The sequence below is a fragment of the Thalassophryne amazonica genome, chromosome 19, assembly GCF_902500255.1.
Source record: "Thalassophryne amazonica chromosome 19, fThaAma1.1, whole genome shotgun sequence".
Taxonomy (NCBI): domain Eukaryota; kingdom Metazoa; phylum Chordata; class Actinopteri; order Batrachoidiformes; family Batrachoididae; genus Thalassophryne; species Thalassophryne amazonica.
The window spans coordinates 44,267,013-44,279,224 of NC_047121.1; the positions used below are offsets into that span (position 1 = coordinate 44,267,013).

The 12,212-nt window shown below is 42.0% G+C and overlaps 1 protein-coding gene across 1 annotated transcript; it reads right to left on the reverse strand.

The window, feature by feature from the left end:
* Positions 1–331: 331 nt before the first annotated feature.
* Positions 332–11,563, reverse strand: bmp4 (bone morphogenetic protein 4). Its single transcript, XM_034195566.1, is given in 8 exon segments — positions 332–1,335; positions 1,338–1,544; positions 5,917–5,931; positions 5,934–6,019; positions 6,021–6,096; positions 6,099–6,277; positions 6,858–6,981; positions 11,343–11,563. Coding segments are annotated over 6 exon segments (1,194 nt in total). The 5' UTR covers positions 6,271–6,277; positions 6,858–6,981; positions 11,343–11,563; the 3' UTR covers positions 332–697.
* Positions 11,564–12,212: the final 649 nt, after the last annotated feature.

Consider the following 12,212-nt stretch of genomic DNA (forward strand, 5'->3'; position numbering starts at 1 on the left):
AAAATACAGCATTTTATTTTCATACATTTCATAGTGTTGGTATTTTGTAGGGTTTGTTATTTTTAACACATTTGCAAGTTCAACATTTTGTACTAATTATCTCAATGCATTTTCACGTTTATTTCTTTCACAGGCAGAAATAATCGGATTTAAGTGTCTTTTTAAATTCATCAATTTACTGTGGATGTTAAAGGCCAATTACAATTTGGATTCAAAGTTTTGTTTCGTCTCATTTGCAGAATCATTTAAGTGACAAATCCATGCAGTGCTCTCATTTACGCAAATACACAAAGTATGAATCGTGTAATCCACCTGAATGTATATCACTGGAAGCAATTCATGTTTTTATTTTTCTCCAAAATGTATATTATATGGAAAGCAATAAATATTACCAGTAAATAAATTTGATACAGTTTTTACTATTTTCTTAATAAAAAACATACAATCTAATGTACATTATGAAAAGTTGTACAGCTTTTTATTTGTTTAAAATAAGAACTCAATTTATTTTTAATATGTAGATATAAATATATATATTTTGTCAAAATATATGATATGATGAGACAAACATACACCTCAACATAAAAGTTATAAATAGGGGTCCAAGTGAACATTTTTTGGGAGTAAAGACCTTCTGATTTAATGTCTGTTTTGCTTGTTTCAAGTTGCCCAGTCCGAGTTCTAGATAGTTTGCATGTTAGCGGCAGCCGCAGCCCTCCACTACCATTTCCTGGTAGTTTTTTAGGACCACCTTGTCATGTTCATCTAGGTAAAGCATGGAGATGGCGCTGAGCTCTGTTGGCACGCAGCAGGCCTTGGGAATGTTGTTGTTCACAGAGTTCACCAGTGTCTGAACAATGGCATGATTGGTTGAGTTCAGATGGTCTGCCAGAGGAAAGGGGCATTCCCCATGGCAATAATACGCCTGGTAACCAGGAGGCGCCACTATCCAGTCATTCCAGTGTACATCGCTGAAGTCCACATACAGCGCATGGCGCCGGCAGTTACGGTTGCGCTTGCGGCCCCGTTGCTTAGGGCTGCGTTTGGTCCGGCGCGTCAAAGGGTGGCCTTTCCCGTCATGGCCGAATGTAACCAGGAGAGGGCGCAGCTGCTCCCAGTCCTCGCCCGGCTCCTGGTGTAGTGAGCGGCTGATACGGACATGTCTATTTTGATGACGCGGTGTCTGGTTAAGGTGCAAAACCTCCACAGCCAGCCCGTAATTGGGAAGGCGCTCACGTGTCCAGCGTAGCACAGCCGGGCTGACGTCGAAGCTCTCCCAGCTAGACGTGTTGTGGCGCACAAGACGCGTATCCAAGAGCTGCGTGATCAGCTGCCGGCCTGCGGGGGCTTCAACACCTCGTACACGTTTATCCGATGAAGTCTCTGGTCATCTGAGACAGCTCCAGCAATGGCCTCATCAATCTGGTGGCGGTAGAGCCTCAGTTCCGCCGACGAGAGCAGCTCATCCTCTGGGATGCTGCTGAGGTTGAACAAGAAGCGAAGAGGCATTGTCTCGTCCAGATCGTGCGCTCTCTCCATGTGCTCTGAAAAACAAAAAAAGCAAAAGGACAAACTTCGGATGTTTTGCTCATACAATTCCATGACGTTCAGGATGAAGACTATGCTTTGTACCAACAAAAAAAATGACGCAAAATAACGAACATGAACACATGTCAAAGCCTTCGGGGAATTAAAGAAATTACAACTGCATTGTCCATGCATCCTTATCTATCTGTAAGGATTATCCAACACTTCTCTCAATGCTTTCCTCTGAGCACTTTGCTGAAACATGCATTACAAGGAGGGTGGTGAGTAACGTAGCACAACTACAGTATAAGCACATCGGAGGCTCCCTGTTCCATGCGTAGTCTGCAGATTTCTGGCAAGATCACCGTTGTTGGGGAAAGGAATGTTGTGTCTACTATTTTCCTGCTCAATCCACCCCTGTTATTTCACACCCAGGCCTTAATCTTACCCAGGTGGTTCTCATTATTAAAACCTGCTGTGTTTTTCATTAGTTCTTCAGTTTGTTCACTTAAGACATTCATCATTTTTGTCACGAATAATCATTAAGGATTCAGACAAACACAGGAGAATCTCATTTATCTGAAGCCTATGGGAGGGAAGGTCTCATAAGGGGAAGACAGTGCTCACATCTTCAATCCAAGCTTTTTAAATGAAAGTGTGCTTGCACACATCTTTTCTATGTCTACTTCGCCCCTTTTCAACTTGGACTAAAGTTCAGGCCTTCCCTTGAAGTATTCTGCTCTGTGGGAAGGGATGTTGCACCTGTTTCTTACTCTTCCCATTATCAGCTTGTCCATGATATCTTTTTTCCTTGAATTAGTGGGAAAAAGCATATTTCTGCAGCATTTGACTGTTCACACACACAGCTGAATAGCAATAACAGTATCTTGCTGTCTTATCTGTCCCGTTTTTTCTTATTCTGTTTATTTGGTTAAAACATGACCCAACACAGGGTTTGGTAAAAAGTCTTTGTTTAGGTGCTTGGCCCAAAGCACAATAAGCGCACACATGAGTAACCTGAAATAATCAGACAACAGGACAAAATCGTACATTTGTCCCATTCAGGTCTACCATATATTGATTTGGATCGACTCTTTTAGAAACTTCTTACCTCATGAAGAAAAACACCACAGGACAACACTGTTCGTAACTGTTTTTCAACACAACACCCCCTCAAAAATACCAATAAACACACTGTATCCACCAGTGTTCAAGCAATGCTTAAGAAGGGCTGTATTAAGACACAAAATAAAGGTGCCCTGACACTTGCACAACTTAGATCCGCGCACATCATCATGACAATCCCACTTGCTGTGTTTCCAGCTGGACGCCGCGCTTTGTTCCACTGGCTGCCACACTTTGTGTGCTGGATGCTGTGTATATAAAATAAATATTTTGTAGCGGATTACTCATTTTCTGTCTGAGTGGCTATTGAAAATGCCTCTAGTTGCTTCCGGAATCAAAGAGGAGCGCTCCAGCTGCTGCTTTTCCTCACACGCACACACTTAATGAGGTGGAGAATGTATTTGGAGCCATCTAAAAAAGTCATGTTTATATTGTAATAGCTTGGTAAAGCAGTTGCATTGTTCATCCCTTCTTGTAAGCAGCTGTAAAAATACATTTATGAGAGATTTAACATCTCATTTATAATGGATCAGATGAGCTGCACTCTGATACGGTGCACAGACGCAATCACTTGCACTCGCACGCAGTGTTTTTGACTTGTTTGCGTAATGTACATGTGAAGTCACGTAATTAATGTGTGATGGAGATGTTGAAAATCTAAAAATTTCTTTGCACACTTGCACGAAGCTGCGCACAGTTTACACACCGGTTTTACAATGAGTTTGGAGACGATTACTCTCGTGCATGGCAGAGTGTGTGCAAGTGCGCAGAGCAAAGCCTTAAGTCTGAACAGCCTGGGTGACATCATCATCACTCTGAAAACATTATTGCAGGAGGGGACTACAGTTTGAGGGAAAAGGGTCAATGTTAAGTATGAAAAAAAAACGTTAAGACAGTTATCCACCTGTGCCACGAGTGTGACAGGTGCAGCACCTTGGATCAACGGCACCATGTGCACAGCTTTTCTCTCTGATTTTAATGATTGTTTCAACCATCACAATTCTGATAGTTGAAAGAGGATCAACTGGCTTTCTTTAAGCACTTGATATTCAAAGGGCCTCCGCTACAAATGAACAAAGACAAACTTTGAGGTCTTAAGGCCCATTATATGACTCTCATAATTACTATCAAGTTTGTTTCAGTTTTATACATGCTGTGTTCTTATTTTTTACCCCTTTCATTATCTCTTAAGACCCCATTCTCACTTTCATGGGTATGCATTCTGGAATATAGCCATGACAAACCACCGTGTGAAGATTGCGTCGCCCACAAAACTAATCTATCGTATGGTCTGATGGTGTTGTGTGCCGGAATTATACCGTATAATGTGTGTATACCAATAATATACTTTTAGCACAAGCTTGGCACTTCTCAAAATGTCCTAGTGATGCCATGTATGAAACCGTTTTAGGCGTCATGGAAATGTAAAGGATTGCCAAAGTATGCCAAAGTTTGAACAGGAAAAATAAAGTTTCAAACATATTGAAGTCCCTCCAAAGTTAAAACAAGACCGGTGCGTTATGACGGCATATCCCATTCAACATAGGCACCCTCCCTAATCCTGTAGATTTTTCCATGTTATGGACAAGGTTTCAAACCATGGCCTTCCGGGATGCGTATCGCCGACTACTGGGCAGTATATTTGCAGTTTCATGTTTCAGATCCTCAACTAACAAAGTGTCACTGGTTACACAAAGTGGAGATGACGTCTTTCTTGATAAAGCTGAATTTACTTTGCCAAGAAACATACATACATATATCCTCACTAACTGTCCATCTGTTTCACATGACAGTACTTCACTGTGTTTTTGGAGGACATCAGTCATCTGAATTACACGACGGCACAATGGTGCATCCATAAAAGCGAGCACTCCCTCTCAAAAGAGCTCAAAGCGTATTATTAACATAGTTTAGCAAAGGAGAAGGAGGGCAAATGCCTGCAGAGAGCTGTACACACTGCATCACAGGCACATGTTCCTCCTCCAGCGGTGTTCTTTCTTCCCTGCAAGCTTTGGTACGCAGTTAATGTGCGTGTTGGTGTGTTGACAAGCCCCATTAAGGCTGACTCATCCCTCCTACATCACTCCTCCCCCCTAAGGGTGCTGGCTGCCTAAAGCTCCTTGGTTCTCTCGATCGCATCCTCACTTGCTAACTTGGCTCCCCTTCGCTCGAAGATTTCGTGGGCTTGACCCAAAACGTTTCCTCCGCCTTGCTTTCCGACCTCACGCTGCATTTAGCCATTCGTCAAACTGGAGAGTCTCCAAGCCATACTGGATCCTCTCCCTTTGTCGCTAAAGTGAAGCAGATCCAAGTTACAATAAACAGAAACCCTTCTAGCTGGCCAACTCTTCTTCTTACGTTCCACTCCTTCTATCGCACTCACTTCTGATGGCTGTTTTCCAATCTCTGCATAGAGCTGCTCTCAGCACCCACACCACTGGCAGTAGGGCCTTTATTTAGAAGGCTGCAGAGTAGCATTAAAGTAATTGCATGTTGAGGAAGGTCCTTCTAAAAGAACCTTCATATAAACTGGAGACATGAGGAGAGGAGCATGTTCCAGCTTTAGCTGGGTTCTCCCGGGTGGGGAAACAAGGTGTAAATCAGTAAGTTTTACTTTACCTTCAGCTACGAGTTTTGTCAAATGAGGCTCTGGAGAAGACTTTAAATGTCTAAATGGTTTCTGTCTCTTTTTGTCAGTTCTCGCTGACCACATCCTGGGATTACTGGTTTCTGGTCAGAGGGTGGAGTTGCCTTACACTTGTGTTTTGGACGATGCAGGAATGTACCCTGAGTACTTCAAGTGTACTCCTACCACAATTGCTGTAAAGCTTTTACTAGGGTTGTTTACCCCCTTTTTCACAATAAAATTAAGTGATACTTCTTGGTGCCAGACATTTCGACTTGAGGCATTTTGTGCTAAGACATTTCGGCAAGTGATTACATGTGCTGATAATATTAGGTGTAATGCTAAGGTCTGGCACTCAAATACAGTAATATCTGAAGTTTTCATTTATCTTAATGTTTCAATACATAGATTGAACTAGAATTCTATTCCTAATAATATTAAAGGATGAGAGTTTGGGTTGCAGGTTAGGGTTACGGCTCAAGGAAGGTGTGAAAGATGGCATTTCTGGCCCAAACATCCACATTAATTGCATATTTTTAACCAAATATCTAGGCCAGAACATTCTATGTCAGAATGTCCAAGCCCAAACATCCAACAGTCGCATTTTTAATGTAAGCTGTCTCTCCCTTTTGCCTTACCTTCATGGTGGAAACCCTCACAGTGTTGGCTCGGCTTGCTGACCTCTCTGGATACTCAAAGCAATGTCATGCACCCCAGCATCCTCGCTCACACCCCGACTGCCCGATAGAGGTCCATCAGGTAACGTGGCACGGTGGCTGAGCGGCTGGGCCGCGGCCGCCTCTTGAGGCCAAACATTGCAGCAGCGTGGCCTCAAAGTCGCGTAGCAGTTCATGGCTCTGAGCGGCCGAACGACCCTGCAGGCCGGGAACTTTCTTTTTCCCTTCTTCAGGTATTAGACTAGCATGGTTGCTCTCTCCCAGCAGGACTTGGCATATTAAAATGACCATCAGCATTCGATTACCAGGAATCATGATGTCTCTGGAGGTGGGAGATTAAGGATTAGAGGACTGAACAGGGGGTAAAAGGCACAAAACAAAGACAGAAGTGGAAGAGAAAGGCCTCTATTTAAACAGACAAACATGTTCTTCACCTCTTGCAAAATAATCTTACTCATCAAACCCTTCCCTAAGTGTCCCTACTGAGGACAGACTCTAATTAGCTTTAATAGTCTAGTCGGCCTTGTTTACAGTAAAGCAGTCTTCGATCAGATAGTCCACTTGCAGTTTATCTTTGGCGACATCCTCCAAAGGTAAACAGCTGGTTCAAGAACCCTTTTTAAATGTAATCTTCATGGCATTCCTCTTTACTCTGCCCCTTCCCCCATCTTCTCTCTCCACCACTATGATTAGACAAATAAAAGAGGCAGGACCGGGGTCAGAGCAAATTCTTAACTTGATAAGGAGTTGTGGTCCCTCAAACTACACTGAGACAAGGGGTTTACACACTACAAATGTTCTTCCCCCAATGGGCCCCACAGCGACTTTCAATGAAAAATCAGTGATTCACTCGATGATGCAGCATGTGTCACAAACTGAGACGGCATGGTCCACTTACTTACCGACAGAAAATAAAGCATGGGAAAACAGTCCATGTTTGTTGGGGAGCAGGCGATGGACACGTTCTTCCAAGAAATGTTAGGTGGTGTGGGGAGGCTGCAGGTGAACGATGGAGTGACCCTCTTCCTGAAAATACACACATTAAAACCAAGACTTTGAACAGATTCATGAAAACCCTAATGATATATTCTTAGCAACAAAAATGAAGCCAGAAACTTTATATTTTTGACGTTCCATATGATGTTCTGAAAAATGGCAACCAGTTAATAACTAACAAATTAAAGAACTATCTGCTTGCAGTAACTTGGTGGTGAGTTCACTTCCAGCAGCAGGCGATTAAAACATGTGGTCTCCCTGTTTCCAACTAAAGGAGATAAATATTTGCTTATGCACTTTATAAATGTTAATCTTAGGTGTCACTTCATCGATGTTTGATAGACAGGCTAATGTGTCAGCAGAAATAATGGTGAAATAGCTAGCTAGCCCCACTTATGCTAAAGACTGTACCCAGTATAGCCTAGCTTACCTACAGCATTAGCCACAGTCTAGAGAGTAAAATTCTACACAGAACTAACCAAATGAAAACAAAATTTGGTTTGAAGCCCTCACTAAAACACAAAACAGACTGAATGCAGCTTTAGTGTGTATGAATGAGCGAGGCCCAGTTTCTTTTTCAGGCTTATCATTTTGGCTAGGCTCGCTATTTACTGTAAGTGGAATGTAGGAGGTATGTGCCACAGCACAGACGGGTGAATGCTTCACCTCATCTAAAACACACAAAATGTACCTTCCAAAAATGTGCTGTAAAGAACTATTTAACCCATTTTCATTTTAACAATCTCCAAAAAAACCATTTTTTTTTTTGGTTATTTTTGTAGGTACTTATTCTCCACGGAACCAGTAAGGCTGCTTTGATCAAACGTGCAAAAATGTGTATCCAAAATAGAAAAGCCCAGAGTGAACCAGCTCAAGATTTAACCTCCCAGACAACTCAGATTATTCCAGACAAGAACCTAAATATGCCTGTTTCAAAGGGATCTCATCATTAAAGTAACGCTTCCCCTCTTCATGGATCACACAGGTCGTAGTGATGCTGATGACAGACCTTCTGCTCTTTTACGTCAGGAGAGCGTTAGATCAAAACAGCCAAATGCTGACTGCTGATATGTATGTGTTTTTGTGGATTTTGCTCCACATAATACAAATCAAGGGGGGTTTTTGTACAAAATTATTCTCTGTAGTCTTCACATTCCTTTTTTGTTGTTGTTTCCTATAAACCTCTAAAAGCAAATGACAATTTCATAATACACAGTCTTTAGGCCATTTCTTGATTGAAATTCTAGATTTAACACTTCAGATCCTTCACAAGCATAAACATTGGGAATGCAAAAATGATTAACTGGTATAATGCCTGGATTGACCATTTATAAATATTGGGAGCATGTTGAGCATAACTGCAGCTGATATGCTAATAACATTTTTTAAATACACTCATGTGCAGTGGTAGCACATTTTGTTTTCAAGAATTTTGACATGGTGAAATTTGGTGGGATGAATGGAACTTGCTGGAATGACTGTCAGCCAATGACATAGTGGTTTTATTTTGAGAAAAAAAATTGGTTTAAAGTCAATGTCACAGTGCAAGGTCAATATTTGGTCCTAATGTTATTTAGGGACTATGTAGAAGAGATATAGATATACCTATGGGTACTAGTAGTCTTAAGTCATATGTCTCCTTTCCATTGGTTGTATGACCTTTAACCTTGGGAGACCTTGAAAGATCAAACCAAAGTCATGACTGTTTAACACATGGTAAAAAGGGTTATGTGTTAGTTTAGTTTTGGACAGAATATTCAAAGGTCAAGGTTCAAGAAGCTTATAATATGGTGTCGCCAAATTACAAACACTGAATTTGCACCATTGGTGTTGGCACTGGGGTTGCATTCTCTGAGTGCCACTTTCTGTTTTGTTTTGTTACCATGCAGTGCTGTGATTCATCTTCAAATATGTTCACTTTTTGGACCCAAACAACATTCATACTTGAAAATAAAAAATCGTCACTTTTTTGGGGAAAAGTGACCATGCAGGAGTTCTAAATGTCAAGGCATTACAGGTTTTTCCACCCGTTGGCAGCAGATCTCACCATTTGAAGATGCACATTATTGCGCAAGCTGCATCGGCTCATATTTGCACAAACATCTCAGCCGGTGCACCGTACGTGCGATCAAGGATGGGTGTTTTTCCCTCACCAGCTTTGGATTTTGACCTCTGAATGACCCCCAGGTTTCTCGGTCATAACACTAGATCGATGTACTCGGGCTAAACGGTGAGTTTGTGTCTGCGCATGTGCACAAGCGCTCTTGCATGTTCGTGAGAAAGAGAGGCTTCAGAACACGATCAGCTCTATTACCCACTGGGTGAAGGGGTGATAACGCCAGTGTGTGTGTGTGCACATCTCTGACAACAAGTGCTCATTGTACAGAGCGGGCCTCTCCCATGATTACAGGGATTCATAGCGCTCAAAAACACTGAGCATACAGAATGTCTCGTCACTGTAACCAGTCAGTGAGAAAGCTGCAGGCAAAAACAGACAGACAGCAAAAGTGGTGCCGTGATGATGAAAGAAGGTGTAAGACAGGCAGGAGGAACCAAAATCTTCAGCCGTTCGCCTCCCTCTTTATTAAAAGACTGATTCCATGTAGAATTCCAAGTGTCTCAAAGTTTTAAGATGATTCACACTGAGACAACACTTGAACCCAGCGGCATATTTTGCAACCAGCGTGCAATGCTATGCTGCCCTTGGATTTTTTTTTTTTTTTTTTGCTTGATGCCCCTTGGCCTCTCCAGCTCTCGCTGACCAGAGATAATGTGATCAGATGGTGCACATGGCCCTTCCGATGTGTTTCCTGATGAATTTGACAGTGAATTCAGGAGGTCACCTTTGGCAGGGGTGGTGGCCAAGTGGTTAATGCGCTTGGTTTCAGTTCGGAAGGTTCTGGGTTCAAATCCCACCCCTGCCACATTTCTCCATGTAATGTGGAGTTGCGTCAGGAAGGGCATCCGGCGTAAAACCTGTGCCAAATCAACATGCAGATCCACCTTGGATTTGCTGTGGCGACCCCGAGTGCAAACAAGGGAGCAGCCGAAGGGACTTACTTACCTTTGTATCACCCTGTGGTTACCTTACCAACACATTTATTTTGATAAGTCACTTGCAGGAATTCATGCAGGATAAACATGCATGTGGTGAGGTTTAAACCATGATGCTGAGCAGTTCCAGTGTAGGCAATGTTGCAAGAAATGCAACCATTTTTGATGGAAAAAAATGGATAAAATAAGTTTTAACCCTTTAATTCTCCTTCCAAATATCTGTAATGACTGTTTGTTGCTTCCAATAACATATGTGATATTAAATATATATAATTATATTGCATGGATGCTTCACACTGAGCCTGAATCCTTCCAAGTCCTGCTATGTGTTATATTGAATAATGTTCATGATATCACTGAAATTGGATTTATTTATTTATTTTGTTTTTGGAAGGCCACAGCTCTAATTTAAACCGTCAATTTGACTGAGGTCAGTGATGTATTCAGTCAGCTGTGAGGTAAGGCAGAAAAACTAATAAATTAGGTGATTTAAAAAAAAAAAAAAATCCTCAAATACGCACCTCAGATGGACGCACTAAATAAGTGTGTAATTAATTAAATAATAAATAAACAAATTCCAAAGCATGCTTGTGTGGGAAACTGAAATGAAGAGTAAAATCTCCAAGCCCATGCGCCTGCAGGCCTCCAAATGTTGACGCCTCACTGCGCTAAATAAAAAGTGACATAAAACAAAATCCAAATCATGTCTTCGAAAAATGAGTAAAAACGCGGCGACGTGCGTATAATGATGTTGATTTTCATCCGGTCCACATTTTTGCCATGCTGTCATGGGATTGCGTAAAGGGTTTGTGCAGGATTCGCGCAGAAACGCGCGTGATTTATTTACAGTTAAAAGTTACATTTCGGATCCGTGCACGCGGATCAGGGATGAACACGGCAGATTAAAATTGAGATTACACGCGTGGCACGTTTATAAATAAATATATAAATATATAATTCTCGCACGGCTGCGTCTCTCGTGATTACGCACGCGGATGACATGGAGCAGACGCAGGTGCCCAAACGCGCAAAAGTGCGATTTTTCTTTTTTTGTTTTTTTACGCCAGGCGCTAAAGGTTATTGGGGATGACCTGTTGGTTTGTCACGGCTGCTGCTCTCACGCACACGAAACAAATATATAAAGTCTGAAACACAGAAACAGCTTTTTCTTTCGTTTTCTGCGAGCTGTTGGACGTTTCCGAGCGCGGATCAGTGCGCTCTTATTCAAATGTCCGCAGTAAAGTGGTGCAAAGGTTTAAAAGAAGAAGCGGTGTCCTTTACATGAATTCCTTCCCTGCGCTGGTTTCTAAAGTCTGATCTGTGTTCGATCTGCTTACCATCAGTAGAGGTCCGAGTATCCGAGAATGGAGTCGGTCCAGGCGTAAAAACGCCGAAACGAGCCTTAAAGGAAGCGTTCGGTGTCTTTTCGGCTCCTTAATCCCTTCAGAGGAGAGTCGTTTGGCGCACTGTATCCGTCCCCAGAACAGCCAGGCAGACTTTCCAAATGATCCAGCATCTGTGGATCCTTTACAGTTTTTATGTGTCCGCCCAATTTGCCCTCCCTGCCTCCTCGTCCCTCCCCAGCTCCCACCTCCCTCCTGTCTCAAACACCTTGGATCCCCCCCCACACACACACAAAAATATTTGGCAACACTCATGTATTCGTCATGTGGATCTGTAAATTGGTTCCTAAATACAAGCTGCTCTTGTTTGGCAACAAGAGCAGATATTAAGTCAGGTATTAGTCAAATTAAAGGAGAACAAAAAAAGCTGGGAAAAGATTAAACATAGCTCAAAAAAAAAAAAAAAAAAAAAAAAAAAATCCATGTGTAGTTGTTGCAGATGTAGATTAAATTGGCTGTGGCAATACCAGTCTGTGGACCCTTAAAAATGCCAACTCAGTCACACAGTGTAGGTGAATAACAAGAAATTAATATATTGCAAACAGTGCATCACTATAAATACTTTTTAAAATTGCAGTTGACTTTTAATTTAATATTTCACATTGTTTACTAGAATAGATAAATGGACTGCACTGACATAGCACTTTTCCATCTGAATCATAATGTCAAAGTGCTTTACAATGATGCCTCACATTCACCCATTCACACATCAGTGTTAGGGTTCTGCCATGCAAGGTGGCGGCTACAAACCAGGAGCAGCTTCGGGATTAAGGACCTTGACCAAAGGCTCTTTGTGATTTTTCC